The sequence below is a fragment of the Carcharhinus amblyrhynchos genome, chromosome 12, assembly GCF_965287045.1.
Source record: "Carcharhinus amblyrhynchos chromosome 12, sCarAmb.v2.hapA, whole genome shotgun sequence".
Taxonomy (NCBI): Eukaryota; Metazoa; Chordata; class Chondrichthyes; order Carcharhiniformes; family Carcharhinidae; genus Carcharhinus; species Carcharhinus amblyrhynchos.
The window spans coordinates 24,833,966-24,854,446 of record NC_137335.1 but is presented as its reverse complement, the minus strand read 5'-3'; the positions used below and the strand labels follow the sequence as shown (position 1 = coordinate 24,854,446).

At 42.3% G+C, this 20,481-nt stretch overlaps 1 protein-coding gene across 2 annotated transcripts in view; it reads left to right on the top strand.

Moving 5' to 3' along the window:
* LOC145350859 (solute carrier family 22 member 2-like) overlaps positions 1–18,097 on the top strand; it is a 37,452-nt gene extending 19,355 nt beyond the window's left edge. For both annotated transcript variants that reach the window (XM_080200241.1, XM_080200239.1), the window contains 5 exons: positions 686–900; positions 2,747–2,855; positions 3,074–3,186; positions 13,014–13,113; positions 17,655–18,097. In XM_080200241.1, the coding sequence (XP_080056367.1) occupies positions 686–900; positions 2,747–2,855; positions 3,074–3,186; positions 13,014–13,113; positions 17,655–17,754 (637 nt within the window). In that variant the 3' untranslated portion in view covers positions 17,755–18,097. The remainder of the gene's footprint in view (positions 1–685; positions 901–2,746; positions 2,856–3,073; positions 3,187–13,013; positions 13,114–17,654) is intronic.
* The last annotated feature ends 2,384 nt before the right edge of the window (positions 18,098–20,481 follow it).

Sequence of the window (20,481 nt, the reverse complement as noted above, 5' to 3'; positions counted from 1 at the left end):
CAGAGCTTTATTGTTTGCTTGTAGTTTATGACTAGAACTTCGAGGAACTTCTCATTGTAATACAAAAGGATGGACACAACTCTGTTTTGCTTTCAACTCTTCACTTAGTAATTTGGGGTCTTCTGGTGCCCTCTTCCATGGATCTTTTACTGCCTACTGAGACTGGTGTTGCCTCTTGTTTGATGGCTTATTACCTCCTCTGAGTTCCAGCATTGCCTCTTTCTGGAGGTCTTAATTTCCTCCTTTGAGGTCTTGCATTGTTTCTGTACCCCTTTTTTTCAAAAGAGTTGCCAATGTGACTTGTTTTCCCACCTTCCTGACACTGATGATATTCCTGGGGAGCAGTAAAGTTCCTGGTCTTCAGCCACACAGCGCTTACAGCCTCCTCTGTAATAGGAAATGCCCCTCTTTGTTTTACAGCCTCCATTGGGTCCTCATTGGATCCAGAATCCCTGTCTGCATAGAGACCAAACCTTTAACAGTGTGATCCGGAGCAGGAATGGGTTTCACATCCATTCCCACCCATGCTGACTTCAGGTGCCCTGAGTGTAAGATTTAGGCCATGGTGAACTTAGCAGTGGCATAAGGACTGTAGTAATTTTAACAATTACATATAGTCTATTAGAATAAACTTGATTCTGCATATTAATGTCACTGGACTTACTTGTATACAATTCCACTGCAGGTTTGCTATAACTTTGATATACCAAGGTCTTGTCATGCGTTTGGGAACCCTGGGAGGAAATATTTACCTTGATTTCTTTATCTCGGGAGCTGTAGAAATCCCGGCGGCAATCATCATCCTTTTAACCATTGAACGGATTGGACGGCGTCTCCCCTTTGCAGCAGGCTGCCTGTTGTCAGGAGCCTCCTGTTTGATAGCAGCACTCATTCCTGACAGTAAGTATCCTGGTTCACACTGGGATTCCAGTCCCAGACTAATCAACCTAATGAGGTGACTGCCAAGTGAATAGGAGAGAATCATTCAGCACTGGATATGTCATTATCTCTCAGCTATCTATCCAATTTCTCTTTCTTCATGGCCCTCCAAATATTTACTTTTCAGTATTTATCCAATTCCCTCCTATAATTTACTGTCAAATCTGCTTTCAAGCAGCACATTCCAATCATATTCAAGGCATCTCCACATTATTTTTGTTCATTAAAAACATATTCAATTCTGCTCATTAAGAATTTGTTATATAAAAAAAACTCCATCTCTTCCCTGTCCTTTTGCTAATTATTTTAAATCCTCTGGCTACTGTGTCTCCTGTCAGTGGAAACAGTATTTATTACATTGAAAGTCCTCATAATTATGAACAGCCCTTCAAGTTTCCCTTTAATCTTCCTTACTCAGAGCAGAATAATCCTCCCTTGTGGTTAGCACTGCTGCATCACAGCGCCAGAGTCCCGGGTTCAATTCCCAGCTTGGATCACACTCTGTCTGCACATTCTCCTCTCGTCTGTGTGGGTTTCTTCTGGGTGCTCCAGTTTCCTCCCACAGTCCAAAAGACATGTTGGTTAGGCGCATTGGCCATGGCAAATTCTCCCTCAGTGTACCTGAACAGGCACCAGAGTGCGGCGACTAGGGGATTTTCACCGTAACTTCATTGCAGTGTTAATGTAAGCCCACTTGTGATACTAAATAAACCTTCTTTTCTTTCCACATAACTCATCTCTGGTACCATCTTTCTGAAGTATTGATGTGAACATGATGAGTGGAATTCTCCAGCCCTCTAGTCCTGCTGAAGTTGACCCCACCATAGGTTCCCCAGCAACTGCACAGGCGAGAAATATAAATCACCATCAACTTTGATGAGACCAGAATATCCTGGCAGCAGTCAAAGGGAACCCTTCCACTGTAGGGGTGGGGTCTGGACTGACATATATTTGGTTCTAGTCATGTGATAAGAAGGCACAATGCACTTTGCAATGAAAAGTCACAAGCTATACATTCTCAGTGACCACTTCTGGTGCAGCTGCAGTAATGGTCTTTTTAAAATTGTCCAGATACTCTCCGGTTTGGAGAACTCAAACCCTTTTTGAACTTAGTAACCAATCCTTTCAGTGTTAGAAGAGAGTTAGCATTCCATCCACTCCTTGTTAAAAGCTGTGGCCTGTTGAGTGACCTCTGTTTCTCCTCTGCTGCAACACTTGCCCTCTCAGTGGTCAAAGTATTGCAATTAAGTTCAAACTTTTCATCTAAACGATATCAGCCACATGGTGCAGAATGAAAACTAGAAATGCCAACTGCAACGAAACATTGACTCTTGCAGCTACCTAGCTGAAATTTATTTTAAATGGCTGACCTATGGTAAGAATGCAAGGGTCAGTAACAGGGCAGCCAAACTTTTCAGTACTGGGGTGAACCTTCCTTCCAGCACTCATTTTGTACAGATGCTCAGCAACAAAAGCTGTCCTACCAAGCAGCACAAAAAGTTGATTATGGGAAAAGTCTGTGCAAGCTGACTTGAGGCTGCTTCTTCTGTTAGTCTGATTAGTGCAGCAACTTGTGCTCACTGCACATCACACAGTGCACGTTACCTGGTCTGGGACCAGTATCTGTGTGTTCTGATGATCCAAACAGTAATTGCAATTTGCAAAAGATTTAATTCATTTAAAATCTCTGAACAAATCTAAGTAGTTAGGCATGATTACATCTTGTAATTGAAAATGTGAATATTTAAGTTTTGTTCCTGCAAATGCAGTCAAGCTAATCACACTCCTATTCGTATATCCATTTCAGGTATCAGCTGGTTGTCAACAGCAGTAGCCTTTGTGGGTAAACTAGGGATCACAATGAGCATCGAAATGGTGGTGTTTGTAAATGCTGAACTTTACCCGACATTTATGAGGTGAGTATTAAATAGATATTCTGTACACTAACGAAAACTCTTTAAATGAACTGAATAAAAATTATAGTTCTGTATCAATTTATTGATTATACTGTTCATTCTGCAGAATGGACCCGTTCTGTTGAACTATCTCATAGTGATGAAATCTGCTTTGCTTGAAGTATCTAATGCCTGTGAAATACTTTGTGTGGCAGTAAAGGTGCATTTTATTTCAACAGGAACTTTGGTGTTTCAGTGTGCTCATCACTGTGTGATATTGGAGGGGTTGCAGCCCCATTCATCGTGTACAGACTGGCAGGAACGTGGGTGGGGCTGCCTCTTGTGGTTTTTGGTGAGGATCGTTTATATAGTGCTATGAATTTAACTATTTTAACGCTGTGCTTTAATCATTTACTTTCACAAAAAGTCGCCCTATACCTCTGTGTTGTATGTCTAAAATGAACAAAGCGAGCTCAGAATCAATTCACTAAAAAAGCAAACACTCCTATAAGCTTTTTCTGTAAGCATTCCCATTCTCAAGAGAAGAATCAATCACATTTCCCCCACTTCCTCTCCAAGCCCTTTCAGTAACCATGGTGATTCCTCCTCCTCCAGACGGAAGATAACTTCTGTCTCACAAACACACACATACTAATTCTGGAGGGAAAATGGCCAAACTTATCCACAAACACACCCCTATCATCTTTCAGTACCTGAGAAGTTTAGCTGCAAAATACATGCCTCCTTATCAAAAATCCCAAACATTTCTGCTGAATCTTTTGAGATGACAAATTTACTGGAGTTCTTATGTGTCTAGGGCGGTGGATAGAGGAGAGCCAGTGGATGTGGTCTTTCTGGATTTTCAGAAGGCGTTTGACAAAGTACCTCACAAGAGGTTATTGCAGAAGGTCGAGGGACATGGAGTTGGGGGTAGGGTGTTAGCGTGGATAGAGGATTGGTTGTCAAATAGGAGGCAGAGAGTGGGGGTCAACGGGTGCTATTCGGATTGGCGGATGGTGACTAGTGGAGTGCCCCAGGGGTCGGTGCTGAGGCCTCAGCTTTTTACCATTTATATAGATGATCTGGAGGAGGGAACCGAGTGTAGGGTGTCGAAATTTGCTGGTGACACCAAGATTGGGGGAACGGCAAATTGTGCGGAGGGTGTGGAGAGTCTGCAGAAGGTTCTAGATAGGCTGGGCGAATGGGCCAGGAAATGGCAAATGGAATTTAATGTTGGCAAGTGTGAGGTGGTCCACTTTGGTAGGAAGAATGGTAGGAAGGACTATTACTTACGTGGCGAAAAACTGCAGCAGGCGACGGTGCAGAGGGACCTCGGGGTCCTTGTGCATGAGTCGCAAAAACCCAGCTTGCAGGTGCAGCAGGTGGTCAGGAAGGCGAATGGGATGCTGGCCTTCATAGCGAGGGGGATTGAATATAAAAGTAGGGAGGTCTTGCTGCAGCTGTATAGGGCATTGGTGAGACCGCAGCTGGAGTACTGTGTGCAGTTTTGGGCGCCGCACCTGCACAAAGATATTTTGGCCTTGGAGGGAGTGCAGAGGAGGTTTACTAGGCTGATACCGGAGTTGAGGGGGTTGAGCTATGAGGAGAGGCTGAATAAACTAGGCTTGTACTCGTTAGAGTTTAGAAGAATGAGGGGAGATCTCATTGAGACGTATAAGATGATGAATGGGATAGATAGGATAGAGGTGGAGAGACTCTTCCCGCTCAAAAAAGACAGTAGGACTAGGGGGCACAGCCTCAAGATAAAAGGGGGGCGGTTTAGAACGGAGTTGAGGAGGAACTTCTTCACTCAAAGGGTGGTGAATCTCTGGAATTCTCTGCCCGTTGAAGTGGTGGAGGCTGCCTCGCTAAATATTTTTAAGACGCGGGTTGATGGGTTTTTGATAAGAGAGGGGATTAAGGGTTATGGGGAGAGGGCGGGAAAGTGGAACTGAGCAGCGACAGATCAGCCATGATCTTATTGAATGGCAGGGCAGGCTCGAAGGGCTAGATGGCCTACTCCTGCTCCTATTTCTTATGTTCTTATAACTAGCATGGTGGACAGATGAGGATCTCTGGATGTTGTCCATGTGACCTTTGAGAAGACATTTCATAAAGCTGATGAGAATATTAACAAATATAAGTACACACTGAATTAGAGGGAACATTATTACACGTTGATAAGTGGTTGGGTCAGTGTAGGGAGATGGGAAAACTCACTGAGATTGGCATGATGTGGAGTTGTCGGCGTTGGACTGGGGTAGGCACAGTAAGTAGTCTCTCAACATCAGGTTAAAGTCCAACAGGTTTATTTGGTAGGACAAGTTTTCGGAGCGTTGCCCCTTCATCAGGTAAGTGAAGAGTTTGGTTCAGAAACAGGGCATAGACACAAACTCAATTATAAGATAATGGTTGGAGTGCAAGTCTTAACAGGTAATCAAGTCTTTTCAGATGCAGACAATGTGAGTGGAGAGAGGGTTAAGCACGGGTTAAAGAGATGTGTATTGTCTCCAGCCAGGACAGTTAGTGAGATTTTGCAAACCCAGGCAAGTCATAGGGGTTACAGATAGTGTGACATGAGCCCAAGATCCTGGCTGAGGTCATCCTCATCTGTGCGGAACTTGGCTATCAGTCTCTGCTCAGTAATTCTGTGTTGTCATATGTCCTGAAGGTCAGAGGCTGAATGCCCTTGATTGCTGAAGTGTTCCCCAACAGGAAGGGAACGCTGATGATCGCCGAGCAGTATCCATTCATTTATTGTCGTAGCGTGTGCATGGTCTCCCCAATGTACCATGCCTCGGGACATCCTTTCCTGCAGCGTATCAGGTAGACAATGTTAGCTGAGTCACAAGTGTATGTACCGTGTACTTAGTGGATGGTGTTATCACGTGAGATGACGGCATCAATGTCGATGATCTGACACATCTTGCAAAGGTTGCTGTGGTAGGGTTGTGTGGTGTCAAGGTCTCCTGAAGGCTGGGTAGTTTGCTGTGTACAATAGTCTGAGGTTGTGCGGTTGTTTAAAGACAAGTAGCGGAGATCTGGGGATGGCCTTGACAAGACATTCAACTTCATTGATGACATTTTGAAGACTCCAGAGAAGATGTCGTAGCTTCTTCACTCCAGGCAAGTACTGGATGAAAGAGGGTACTCTGTCCATTGTGTCCCATGTTTGTCTCCTGAGGAGGTCTGTGTGGTTTTTCACTGTGGCGCATCAGAACTGTCAATCGATGAATTGAGCACCATATCCTGTTCTTATGAGGGCATCTTTCAGCGTTTGTAGGTGTCTGTTGCGATCCTCCTCATCTGAGCAGGTCCTGTGTATACGGATTGTATATTGGTAGCCTGAAATAAGCAATGTTGATGTGGAGATGCCGGTGTTGGACTGGGGTAAACACAGTAAGAAGTCTCACAGCACCAGGTTAAAGTCCAACAGGTTTATTTGGTAGCACAAGCCACTAGCTTTCGAAGCACTGCCCCTTCATCAGAGTGGGAGTTCTGTTCACAAACAGGGCATATAAAGACACAAACTCAATTTTGTAAATTAAGTTTGTGTCTTTATATGCCCTGTTTGTGAGCAGATCTCCCACTCCCTTGATGAAGGAGCAGCGCTCCGAAAGCTTGTGGCTTGTGCTACCAAATGAACCTGTTGGACTTTACTTATTAAGAAGTCTCACAACACCAGATTAATGTTCCCCGGGGATGTGTAGAGGAACCTAGACTTTTTGGTATATTGAATAATTTAGATGATGGAATGGAGAGTTGTAAATCCAAGTTTGCAGATAAACATGGAAAGCACAGCAAGTTTTGCAATTGGGTAGACAAAGTTTGAAAAGGATACAAACAAGTAAGTGGGCATAACAGTAGCAGACAGAGTTCGGTGTTGGCCAAGTGTGCAGTCATTCACTTTGCATCAAAGGTGAACTAGATTTTTTTTAACGGTGAAATATTTAGAAACTTTGGAGGGACTAAAGGATTTTGGTACGCACATTCTTTAAGTGGCAGAGGTGCAAAAAGTAGTCAAAGTGCTTATGAAACATTGACTTCTAGGTCAGGGAATTAGGATTCAAAAGTGAAACAGTTATTCTTCAGTTGCACAGAGCCTCAGTCAAACCCGATCTGAAGTATTGCGTTCAGTTCCGGGCACCGCATTTCAGACAGAATCAGAAGAAGTTCATTGCAAATTTGTCCGAATGATGCCTGTCTAAAGGGTTAAATCATGAAAGCTCGTTTGCATAAACTTGGGTTGCCTTTCTTTGGGTTTAGAAGGGTGATCTCCATGAACTGTTTAAAATGATAAAGGGTGTTGCTATGGTAGAACTGTTTCCTGTGGTGAGGAATACAGAACATGGCTGCACAATCTTAAAATGAGAGTGCTAGGCTATTCAGAAGAGAAATCAGGAATGACTTCTTCACAAAAACAGTACTCAACCCTGCGACACCTAGATAACAAGAGCACCTATGTCAGACTCCTATTTATTGACTACAACTCACCCATCAACACTATTATTCCTATGAAACTTCAAATTCCATGGCCTGGGCCTTGGCTCCTCTCTCTGCGACTTAACCCACAGACCACAATCAGTAAGGATAGGCAACTATACCTCCTCCATGATCATCCTCAAGACTGAAGTTCCACAAGGCTGTGTTCCCAGCCCCCTACTATACTCCTTATACACCTATGACTGTGTGGCCAAATTCCCCTCCAATTCAATTTTCAAGTTTGCCGAGACACCACCTTAGTGGTTCGAATCTCAAACAATGAAGAGACAGGGTACAGGAATAAGATAGAGAATCTAGTGAACTGGTGCGATGACAATAATCTCTCCCTCAATGTCAACAAAACAACTTGTCATCAACTTCAGGAAGCGTAAAGGAGAACATGCCCCCATCTCCATCAATGGAAACAAAGTAGAAATGTTTGAAACTTCAAGTTTTTAAGTGTCCAGATCACCAACAACCTGTCCTTGTCCCTCCATGCCGACGCTATAGTTAAGAAAGCCATCAACTCCTCTACTTTCTCAGAAGACCAAGGAAATTTGACATGTCAGCTACAATTCTCACCAGTTTTTACAGATACATCATAGAAAGCATTCTTTCTGGTTGTATCACAGCTCAGTATGGCTCCTGCTCTGCCCAAGACCACAAGAAACTACAAAAGGTCAAGAATGTAGCCCAATCCATCACACAAACCAGCCTCCCATCCATTGTCTCTGTCTACACTTCCACTGCTTCAGCAAAGCAGCCAGTATAATTAAGGACGCCACATACCCTGGACATTTTCTCTTCCACCTTCTTTCGTCTGGAAGAAGATCCAAAAGTCTGAGGTCACGTACCAATCGACTCAAGAACAGCTTCTTCCCTACTGGTGTCAGACCTTTGAATAGACCTTTAATAAAGGGTTGTCTGGATTTGAAATGTCAGCCCTTTTCTCTCCTTACAGATGCTGCCAGACCTGTTAAGATTTTCCAGCATCCGCAATAATTTGCTTTTATTTGAATGGACCTACCTTGCATTAAGCTGATCTTTCTCTACACCCTAGCTATAATTGGAGCACTACATTCTGCAGTCTCTCATTTCCTTCTCTATGAACTGTATGCTTTGTCTGTAAAGCATGCAATAAAAAATATTTTTCACTGTATACTAATACATGTGACAATAATAAATCAAATCAAATCTGTAGTGAACATCTAGAACTCGCTACCCCAAAAAGACTGTGGTTGGTGGATCAATCAAAATGTCCAAGATAAGGATCTCAAAGGACGTGGAACAAAGAGGGTAGATGTTGTTGAGGTATAAGTTAGCCAGGATCTACCAGAAAGGCACAGCAGATTTGGGTGGGCTGTGGTGTTGAATGACACGCTCCCAATGTTTATATCCTGAGGGTTTGCACTACAAACTGAGTCTTGACATCCTTTGGACTTCCGAACTTCAATAGCATTAGTGCTGGAATATGATCCTGCTTTGTCATTCAATAAGATCATGGCTGATCCGATTGTGGTCTTAACTCTACTTTCCTGCCTAACCCTTGAAGAGCAAACTAGAGGCCATTAATATGCAAATATCATTGTGAAATTAAATGGAAAAATCAGAAGAAATTATTCAGAGTAGTGAGAATGTGGAACTCATTACCACTGGGAGTGATTGAGACCAGCAGTATCAATAGATTGAAGTGAAGGGTAAGAAAACGTATGAAGAGCAGGAAACAGAGGGTTCTGCTGATTAAATTAAATAAGGGAACTTAAATGCCTGAATTTATTAGTCGGGCGGAATGGCCTTTTTTTGTGCTGTATATTCGACGTAATGTGATATAGACCAGGGACTGCAAGGAAACAGAGTCACAGCACTAGTATGAATTGGCTGTTTGTTTTTTTTGCTTATGGTGGACACAGGTGGAGGCCCTTTAACCCATCGAGCAATCCAATCAATCTCATTCTCCCACTCAACCCTATAACCCTGAATGTTTATTTCCTTGAAGGCCCATCCATTTGGCTTGAAATTATTCACTGTATTTCTTTTCACGAGCATTGTAGGCAAAGATGGTTATTACCATTCACACCACCTTGGTTAACTGCAAACCTCACCAGATTCCAACTTTCCACAGAAAGTCTGCACAACCCTCAAACTGCTTGAGGACAGGCCAGGGGAGATGTGGAAAATGAGGAACAGTTCATATTGTGACAGTGGCCATTATTGACTAGGCCAGCATTTATTGCCCATTCCTAATTGCCCTCGAAGATGGGGATGAGCTGTCGTCTTCAGCTGCCACAGTCCTTGTGGTGCAGGTTACACCCACATTACTGTTAGGGAGGGAGTTCTAGGATTTTGACCCAGTGACAGTCAGGCCAATCCTGACAAGTCAGGATGCTGAGTAGCTTGGAGGGAAACTTGCAGGTGATGGTGTTCCCATGTGTTTGCTGCCCTTGACCTTCTAGATGGTGTGGGTCGGAAGGTGCTGTCTCAGGAGGTTTGGCAAGTTCCTGCACTGCATCTTCTAGAGGCTTCCCGCTGCTGTTACTGTACATTGGTGATGGAGGGAGTTAATAGTCTGCCAATCAATCATGCTACTTTGTCCCACAAAGTGTTGAGCTTCTTAAATGTTGTTTGCACTGCACTCAGGCAGGCAAGTGGGAAATATTGCAGCACACTCCTGACTTCCCACTCCCGTGCTGATATCTCTGATGTCTGTCAAGGCTATGTCCTGGATCACACTCTGCACCTTATCTGCATATTTGCCTTTTAGTGATATCATCAAATAAGTAACGTCACCTTCCACTCTACACTGATGATGCCTACCGCTAAGCCCCTCCAGCTTTGCATGGCCTCTGATTTATGTTGTTGCTCGTCTGACATGCAGTCCTGAACAAGCAGAAATTTCCTGCAATTTAACTTGAGCAGGCAAAACCACTTGTCTCAGTCCTTACCACAAATTCCAAAACACCATCCCTCTCCTCAGCAACTGAGGCTAAAAGCAGAGATTGATCAAAACCTTGGTGTTCTTTCTGAACCTGTCCTGAATTTCTGATGCCATGTTTCCCAAATACTTCCTCCTTCCTCACATTGCCCCAACCTACCCCTTATCAGTTCATCTGTTGTTGAAAACTTCAGCTTTTTTTAACCACTAGACTTGACTATTCTAACCCACTCGTTGCTGCCTGTCCAAGTGTTACCCTCCATAAATTTGAGGTAATTCAGGGTGCCTATTCTAACTCACACCATCAGCCCTTTACTTGCTGAACTACCTTATCTCCAGGTCCGGCAATGCCTCAATTTTTAAAATGATCTTTCCTGTTTTCAAACATGCTCCATGGCCTTGTCTCTCCTCATCTATATGGCTCCATCCAACCCATGGTATCTTTGCAGTCCTCCAATTCTGGCCTTTTGTGCACTCCCAATTTTGATCACTTGGCCATCGGTGGCTGTTATTTCAGTTGCCAAGGCCATAAGCACAGGAATTTAGGGGAGTCCAGAATTAGGAGTCATTGTTTGAGGATAAGAGGGGTACACCTTTTAGAACTGAGCTGAGGAGAAATTTCTTCAGCCAGAGAATGATGAATGTGTGGAATTCACTACCACCGAATGTGGTTGAGGCCAAAATGTTGTCTGATTTCAAGAGGAAATTAGATATAGCTGTTTGAGCTAAAGGGATTAAGGGGGAAGGGGGAGGGATCAGGATATTGATCCCCATGATCAGGATGAATGGCAAGAGCAGGCTCGAAGAGCCAAAAGGCCTACTCCTACTTCTAGTTTCTATGTTAATTCCCTTGCTTAACTTCCCCATAGCTGCACCTCTCCCTTCCTCTTTAAGATACTCCTTGTAAAGTCTGTGTTTTTGTTAGCTGTAGTGTATCCTTATGAACCTCATGTCACTTGGTTTTGAATTTTGTTTTGATAATCCCTTGGTGAAGCACTATGGGATGTTTTACTATGTTGAAGATGTTGTATAAATGTTGACAAGTGAAATGGATTGGTGCAGAGTTTGTGGCAATGATCACTGAACATGTGATGAGCAGTTGGCAAAGATAGAAAAGTAGAAAATGCCAATATGAAGCAAGGGAGCACAGCATATAGTAAGTGCAACATCAAAGGACATGAATGAACATACAGACGAGGAGAAAGAGTTGGTCATTCATCCTCACCAGCCTGTCTGCCATTTAATAAGATCATGGCTGCTCTGAAAATAACCTCAAATCTGCATCCCGCATATCCCTGATAAACTAAATGAACATATATGCCTGGAGGTAACACAACAGAATGTGACACAACAAGTCGCAAGCCCAGAAAGTGAGTGAATTGTGTTACATTGGCATCAAAAATATTACCTAAAGTAACAAATCAACGCAAAACCAGCTACAACATTGTTTTTTTGCATGTGTTGTATCATGTTAATTGATACTGGAACAACAGTTAGGTACTCACAACTGCTGGTACTTGAGTAGCAGTTAAATCAAAATGACGCTGGCTATAATACAGGGAATTCTGGGAATCTACAGCAAGTTGGTTAGAATCCGCCAAAAAAAAATCAGGTAATGATCCTCCATCAGAGTGGTAGGCTGTTGGTGTACAGGCATTTTAACCAAGTTGGGAAACATGGAAGTAGAAGTTAAGCAGAGGATACCTTACCAACTGCTTAATAGAAAATAACCCAGGGATGATCAGCAAGAAGATGCGTAGATATGAAAAACAGACCAAAGATTGTATAAATAATATGAGGTGAAAAGGTTCAGGAAAGATCTAACAAAAGCATAAAGTCAGAAGAAGTGAGGTCTATATTGGGTTTCATAACACTGATTAAACTGATCATTTCTATAACGTTCAAATAGTTTTTAGTCTTGTAAAGTGGGTAAACTGGCAGAACTGTCCCTATTGCTCATTCTTGGTTGATCTAAAGATATTGCGTTAACCACATGATAAAGAGACTGGATTTATAGTACTGTCCCTTCTCTGAAGTCTGAATTTTCACCAGCTTGGGACAATTTTCTGGTGCAGGTTCATTAAATTATCAGATTTATTCAATTAAATTTCACTGTTTCATGTTTTGAATTGAATGTAGGACCTCTGTGTTGCTAGTCTGTTAATGGTTGTTGTTATATCCAGCCATTCATTACATGCTGTTGAATGTTGTTTAGTTTGTAAAAAAAAACTTCACGTTATTCTACCAAACTTACATCCTTGTGAGGAGATCATAAACTGATAGATGACTCGTCAAGAACTAGAGTATTAAGTATTAGACATAAGCCATGTTTATCTGCAGACACACATTTCTCAATGTTGTTTTACCATTCTGATTTGATTTGATTTATTATTGTCATATGTATTGGTATACAGTGAAAAGTATTGTTTCTTATGTGCTATATAAACAAAGCATATCATTCATTGAGTACATAGGGGAGAAGGAAAGGAAAGTGTGCAGAATATAGTGGGACAGTCCTAACTATGGTGCAAGAAAGGTAACTTCATATAAGAAAAGTCTGATGGCAGCAGGGAAGAAACTGTTCTTGAGTCAGTTGGTACATGATCTCAGAACTTGTATCTTTCAGATTTGGTACAGAATAAAATATTAAAAAATGTATTTTCTTAATGTACATTTCAGTAATATTTCTGAGAGAATGTTCTTCAAATTTAGTTTAGTCTCTAGTTTGCATTCAATCTTTCCTTGCTCTGTCTGTTCGTCCTCAGGAGTGATTGGTTTGATTGCTGGCAGCTTAGTGTTGCTATTACCTGAAACAAAGGGGTTGACTTTACCAGACACCATTGAGGACGTGGAGAACATCACACGGTAAGTAAACGGACAGCAGCAGGGGCACTCAGGCCCTAATAAGCTCTTGCTACGAACCTTCCACCCATTTTATTGCCCACTATGAAAGGTTTTCCCTCGCACCTTTAAATCTATCTCCCCGTGCTAATGCATCATTATGTACATACGTACAGAATATTGCCCATGCTATGAGCTAACTCCATGCTTGCTTCTGTAAGGTCTCTGTCCTGTCCACAATTGACTATAACCTCCGGTCATGTCTCTTTACATTCACACACTGGGCAGTACTGTTTCTCAGTCCCACCTTACCCCTTGCTATGCCAGATACCTATATAATACGGCTTCTGCAACCATATCTGCTACATGTTAACTTTACAGGACTTTGCTGAATCACAGAATTTAACAGTACCAATCTGTAGTCAATTCATTGCCATGTTTACAGCCTTAAGTACTCTAAAATCAACAACAGTTTGTAATTACTTCACAGAAGCATAATCCAACAAAAATTAAAAATTATCGAAAGAAGGAGAGATTAATATGGATGACTAAAAGTTTGGTCCAACAGGTAGATTATAAGGAAAGCTTTTAAGAACATAATAATTAGCAACTGGGGTAGGCCATCTGACCCTTCAAACCTCCTCCACCATTTAACAGGACTATGTCTTACCTCCTACCTTATGTGAGAAGAACTCCAACAATTTACGAATGAAGGAAGTTCTCCACAGATTAGCCCTAATTTATTTATTAGTCACAAGTAGGCTTATATTAACACTGCAATGAAGTTGCTGTGAAAATCCCCTCGTCACCACACTCCAGTGCCTGTTCAGGTATACTAAGGGAGAATTTAGCATGGCCAATGCACCTAACCAGCACATCTTTTGAACTGTAGGAGGATATCTACATAGATACGGGGAGAATGTGCAGACTCCACACAGACAGAGGGCTCAAAGAAAGGAATTTAGGGAAACAAGAAGCAGAGGGTTTGAGGAAGAGAATTTGGCAGAAGGCACGGCCACCAGTAGTGGGATGAAAGATGTTGGGAATGCTCATAGGAGCAGAATTGTTGGAACACGGGGTTCTCGGAGTCTGGTAGGGGTGGCTGCAGTTACAGTTAAGGAGAGGTGAAGTTCTAAAGAGTTGAACAGAAGGCTGAGAAATTTAACCATGATGCATTGGTTGACTGAGTATCAAATATTGAGACAAGAGTGGTGCCTGTCGCTGAATGGGCAAGTTGGATTTCATCCTCAACTTCTAACTGGAACTGCAATCAGTGCCAGGATTTTGTCAGTGTTGTTGAAGTGTGGGTCCATTGATACTGGCCCCTGTTGATTTGTAGTTAAAATTGCAGCTGTCATCTAATCTTGCTTTCAGCTGAACTAAAACTAACATCAGTTTGCATGAAAAGCACTGGGTCAGGTGGGGAGTCGGGGGTTGGGGGGGTGGGGTCCAATGGGGATGTGGATGGTGATGGTGGAGGGCGAGCTTTGGCTCACTGGTAGCATTCGTACATCTGAGGCTGAAGGAACTGTATTCAAACCTCACTCCAGTCAGTACCAGCAAGTAGAGACCGCAGCTCGGGTTCTGAATCTTGGGTTGACACTATCTTGTCCCATACCCACCCCCACCCCCTAATGCATGGCTTGTGAGAGTCCAATAAAACATCTCTTTGGAAGTAACCTATTTAAAGGCATTTACTGTCATGAGATGAGAAATCAAGCACCTTGCACTGTGGTCACAACATCTCGAACAGAAATGCAAGAACAAAATACTATGGATGCTGGAAATCTAAAATAAAAACCTGGAAATACTCAGCAGGTCCGGCAGTATTTGTGGATAGAGAAACCGAGTTAACGTTTGAGATTAACCTTTTGTCAGAACTGGGAAAAGTTGTAAACGTATGCCGGACTTTTACCAGCATGCCCACCCCAGAATTGTGTGGGGAGATTAAAGAACAAAGGGTTTCACGGTACAAGGCCAAAGGGAATGGTAATGGGACAAATAAAGAAACAGATGTGTCTAGAGGAGATGTAAATGGCAAAATGGTGCACAACTGCCATCCAAAAGCAGAGAGAGAAAAAATCAAATCAGCAAAGAAAATCTAAACAAAACAGGCAGGGGTTGTGATGTAAAATTGTTGAACTCTATGCTGAGTCCAGAAGGTTGTAAAGAGCTAAATTGAACAATGAGGCTAGAACGTTGTGAGAGGCTGAAAACAGCAAGGTCAGAGTGGGAAAAAGTTGAAGAATGAAAATACAAGGCAACTGCAAGCTTGGAGGTCATGCTTACAGACTCAATGTAGGCGCTCTTTAAAGAGGTGACCCAACCTGCATCTGGGTAATGTTCCACAAAAAGGCAGGCATAGCTGAGACTCAGGTGGGTGTCCATAGTTTGGAGGAAGTGAGTGCAGTTATTCAATGTGAAAACAGGTTCAGCAAGGTAGAGAAGAGTGATGGTAGATTGAGGCTGGTTGGGTCTCCATTCAAGCAAAATGCAGAGAGTCCTCAGAGCATCCAAGTATTGAGATGGAGGGATTGGACCTCATTGGTGAAAACCCAGAAAAACAACTGATATTTAGAAAACAATGTAATAAAACATCCCAAAGTTTTACAGAAGAGATTAAACAAAATTTGACACCAGGCATACAAAGGTATTTGGAGTTTAGCTACAAATTAGTCATAAGAACATAAGAACATAAGAACATAAGAAATAGGAGCAGGAGTAGGCCATCTGGCCCTTCGAGCCTGCCCCGCCATTCAATAAGATCATGGCTGATCTGTCGTGGCTCAGTTCCACTTTCCGGCCCTCTCCCCATAACCCTTAATCCCCTCTCTTATCAAAAACCCATCAACCCGCTTCTTGAAAATATTTAGCGAGGCAGCCTCCACCACTTCAATGGGTAGAGAATTCCAGAGATTCACCACCCTTTGAGTGAAGAAGTTCCTCCTCAACTCCGTTCTAAAACGCCCCCCCTTTATCTTGAGGCTGTGCCCCCTAGTCCTACTGTCTTTTTTCAGTGGGAAGAGTCTCTCCACCTCTATCCTATCCATCCCATTCATCATCTTATACGTCTCAATGAGATCTCCCCTCATTCTTCTAAAGTCAAGTTCTCATTGAATGGCAGAATAGGTTCAAGGGGCTGAATAGCTTGTTCTGTTCCTATAATCATTTAAATAAATGTTAATACTGTCAAAAAAGTAGGTTTTAAGAGACATCTTAAAGGATAAGAGAGCAAAGTAGAGTTAGGAAAGTTCAGGGAGGGAATTCTAGAGATTGTGTCCAAGGCAGCTAAAGTAAAGGGAGAGATTACCAAAATTGGTGTTGCGCACGAGGCCAGAATTGGATTTCTGCAGGTTATAGAGCTGGAAGTTTGATGCAGGAGTGAGGCCGTTGAGAGATTTGGGAATTTTAAATTTCTGACTGTATGGAGTGTGAGACAATGTCAGTCGGTATGAATAGGACTTGGGGCAGGTCGCAGATTTCAGGATGAGCTGATGTTTAGAGAAGGCATAATCTAAAAGGCTGGCCAGAAATAGTTCAGTCTGAATACAACAAAGGCATGAATGAGGGTTTCAACAGCAGATGAGATGAGTGAGGGACAAAAAAGGGAAATGTTACAGAAGTGGGAATAGCTGCTCTTAGCAATGGAGAGAATATGAGGTCAGAATTCAGCATGGTTAAATTGGACAAAAAGGCTGCAAATAGTCTGATTCAATCTCTCAATTGCCAGAGGGATGGAGTCAGTGATTAGAAACATTTTTTGGCATGGACTGAAAGCAATTGCTTTGGCCTTCACACTACTTATTTGGAAGAAATTTTCATTTATCCTTTACTCAATATAAGACAAGCAATGGCACAAAGGCCAAACAAAAAATCGAGGGTCATGTGGTGAGGTAGAATTGTGTGCCATCATGATACACGCAGAACCTGACTTGTTCTTGGATGTCCTTGGGCAGGGTGTAGATGGAAAAGCTGAGGGGGGCCAAGGATAGATCTCTGGAACACCAGAGGTAAATGTGAAAGTGGGAAGAGAAACCAATGATTCTCTGGGTAAAATTGGGTCATTAAGTATGGAACCAGGGGGGTGTAGTTCCAAGGAACTACAATGGAGGACGATGGTGTTGAAAGCTGCAAGATAGGTCAATGAGAATGAGGGAAGATCACCATGGCCATGAGGAATACCATCTTTGTTTTTGGTGGTATGGTAGGGACAGCAACCTAATTCTTAAATATGGAGTTGTGGGAACATGGGTTTGTGAGGGTAACAACACTTTGAAGGAAAGAGGAAGGGAAGTTGGAAATAGGTTGTGTAATTTGCCAGATCAGAGGGGTCAAGGTTCATTTTTTTTGAGGGATTGGGTGATGGCATTTAGGGGTCAGTACATGAGGAGAGGGAACCATTAAGAATATTGGCAAAGGGGCCAGAAAGGAAAGTTGGATGATCAATGGTTGTAAACAACTTGTGGAAGAGTTTTTCTAAGGTGTGTGATTGGTGAAGGTTCTATGTTTCTGTGTTTTTGAGCAAAAGTGCAGATTGCTCTATCAATAATGCATTGTTTCTTCAGGACAAAGGAAAAGATTCTGAAGACACACTACCAGCCAGTTGTTCTGCATTCAACAGACATCAAGGATCCAACATCAGTGAAGATGGTTTCTGAAACATGAATTTGTTTCCAATGTTAGAGAGCTATTGATTTCAGTTGCTCAGGTTGACATTTCACGTTTTCTTTCACCTGCTCAAAATTTAGTCCAATGACATTCATTTATTCCAGTGATTCACCAATATTTAGGATTAGTTTAGTGTCAATTTTCTTTAGTAATGCATATTTTTCTTTCAAAGTGAAAAGATGAGAGGTCGGCGATTATATAACAATTAAAAGAGCATTTTTCTGCTTTTGTTCTTTCTGCTGTTGAATGCTAATTATTCAATATCTAATGAGTCCTCAAGCAGTGCTTGATATTTAAAAAATCCCACTTGAGAAAATAAATTTCTGAGTTTTAAACTGAAGAGATTTGAATTTCTTTTGGACAGTCTTGTTGCTGCTAATGTGACTGGATGAGTTGGGTGCCATTATTAAACTTGAGTTTAATTACACAAAGAACATGAAGGTTCAAGAGGATTGTACAGAAGGTGATTAATAAAGTGTCTTAAATAGTCACCATGCTCCTCAACCCCTATTTCATGTAGTTAATTTACTGTCTGATTGCTGGTGTGATATGACAACAGAATGAAGACCCCAGTGGGTATTAACCTTTGCATGTACAGGTTGGACTGTCTTTCCCAAATGCTCATATCTATTAACATAATCTGTAGTTGGCCACTATTAACAAGGACAGGGAGAATGGGATGGTTCCTATGACCACGTCAGAACACTCCCCCACCAACAGCTTTGAGCAGGCCTCTCTTCTTCACTCCTCTTGCAACTGAGAGGAGTGGATCATTGTACACACATCACAGCTTAACTATTGTTATTCATCCATTGAACTGCCATGAGAACATCTATCTGTCCAATTGCTGCTTTATGGGGTTGATAGTGATGCCATTATCATTGGCCCATTTTTCTGACCTTGCTTATGGTTGCTGAAACTGTGGCTATAACAATCTCATTCAGTTTCCCAAATTACTGGCAGTAATGGCTATGAGAATTGCTTCCATATTTAGGTCGAGTTCCTGAATTATTACAGGAAGGAATTATTACTAAGGAAGGGCCTTCATAAGCCATCACAGACCTTTCATTAGCACAATCATGACTGATGTGGCCCTTCACAGAAATCCACGCCTAAGCGTAAGTTTCAATGATATTTTATGTGCAGCGTTACTGAGGCCAGTCATGAAGATGAAATCTGCTCAATGCAGTGGGTTCGTTTAAACTTGCAAAAGTAAGTTGCAGGAAAAGTCCACCTGGTTTAAACCCCTCTCACAATCATCATGGCTGGAGCACTAGACACTTCCTATTCCCCCTCTTCTGAGCCCTGACAGGATATCCCCATGCACTTCATTCTCAGTGAGTTATCATTTAATTATGTTTCTGTTCTCATTTCAAACAACCCTGATCTGGTGGTATTGGCCAATGGTCACAAAATTGGGAGAATCCTTTGCTATTTTTGAAATGGTGCCACTGGATCCAGATGGACAGGATCTGGATCTCAGCCAAGACAGGAGTGCCTCCTTACTGCGCTGTGATTAAATGGTTGCTGCATAGAATGAAGCCTAAACTCTCGATCGTTTCATTTAAGCAAGGAGATGGCCAATAATCAGATACTTCATTATCTGGTCTGTAGAGGACAAAAGCCACAGAAACCTTTCAAATTCATTGTTTGAAGGTGGCAAACTCCACTAAGGTGTTGCAGCCTGGGCAAGTTGCTGCCTTCTATGATGTAGCCAAACTAGAATATAGATGAATAATGGGTGGGCACCGGATTTTGGCTCAGTGGTCAGCTTCCTGCCTCTAAATCCAGGTTAACAGGCTTTGAACACTATTCCAGACAGTCACAATGAGTGGAGACCTGAGCTCCACCTCTGTCTGACTCATGTCAGTGTGTGGATAAGATCCCCCATTGTTTAGGTTATGGGAGCCCCATAAAATCCCCCCACCATTTAGGACTAAACACCCTTTTCATTGTAATGAATCCCATTGCTGTGTTCCTCCAGCACTTGAGCACAAAACTTAGGCCAACACTGTAGTGCAGTACCAAGGAAGTGTTACATGGCTCAAAGTGCATGATGAGATGCTAAACTGAGGATGTGAAACAATTGCTGGTAATTTTTAAAATGTCCTGTTCAAAATTTATCCTTCAACCAACACTTGAAACACACAATCTGGTCATTATTGCAGATGAGTGGACATTGCTATCTGCAATTTTGCTTTCCAAGTTTCCTATATTGTAACAATGATTGCGCTTTGATAAAATGACTACAGTTGCCATAAAGTTTTGAGGACTTGTATGAAAGATATTAAATGAACCAAAAAATCTTTTCATTTCTCTACTTCACACTATTCTTCAGGGCATGAGCATGGTGATGTGGAAAACAGGAAGAATCGATGATTGAGGCGAGTTGAATGAGTAGTGACATGTTTGCAGACTCCCAAGAAGTGTATATTTTGTAATTATTTCATTCAGGAAATGTGATATTATAGTGTGTTAAAGTATAAGAAATGACAATAGTAAACCTAATCCTGTAAACCCAGAGTTCCAGCTGTATTGAAGATTTTCAAGTGGGGCAGCAGCAGCTCAACAGCGATGTTGGACATTAGGGGTGTTGCTCAACCAGTCAGCAGCCTGTCCATCCTGTGGCTCCATGGTCAAGTACTTCCTGAAAACGGCTGGACTACACCAGGTGGAAAACAACACCAGTGAAACCAAATCATTCTCCAGCTGAACGCACCAATT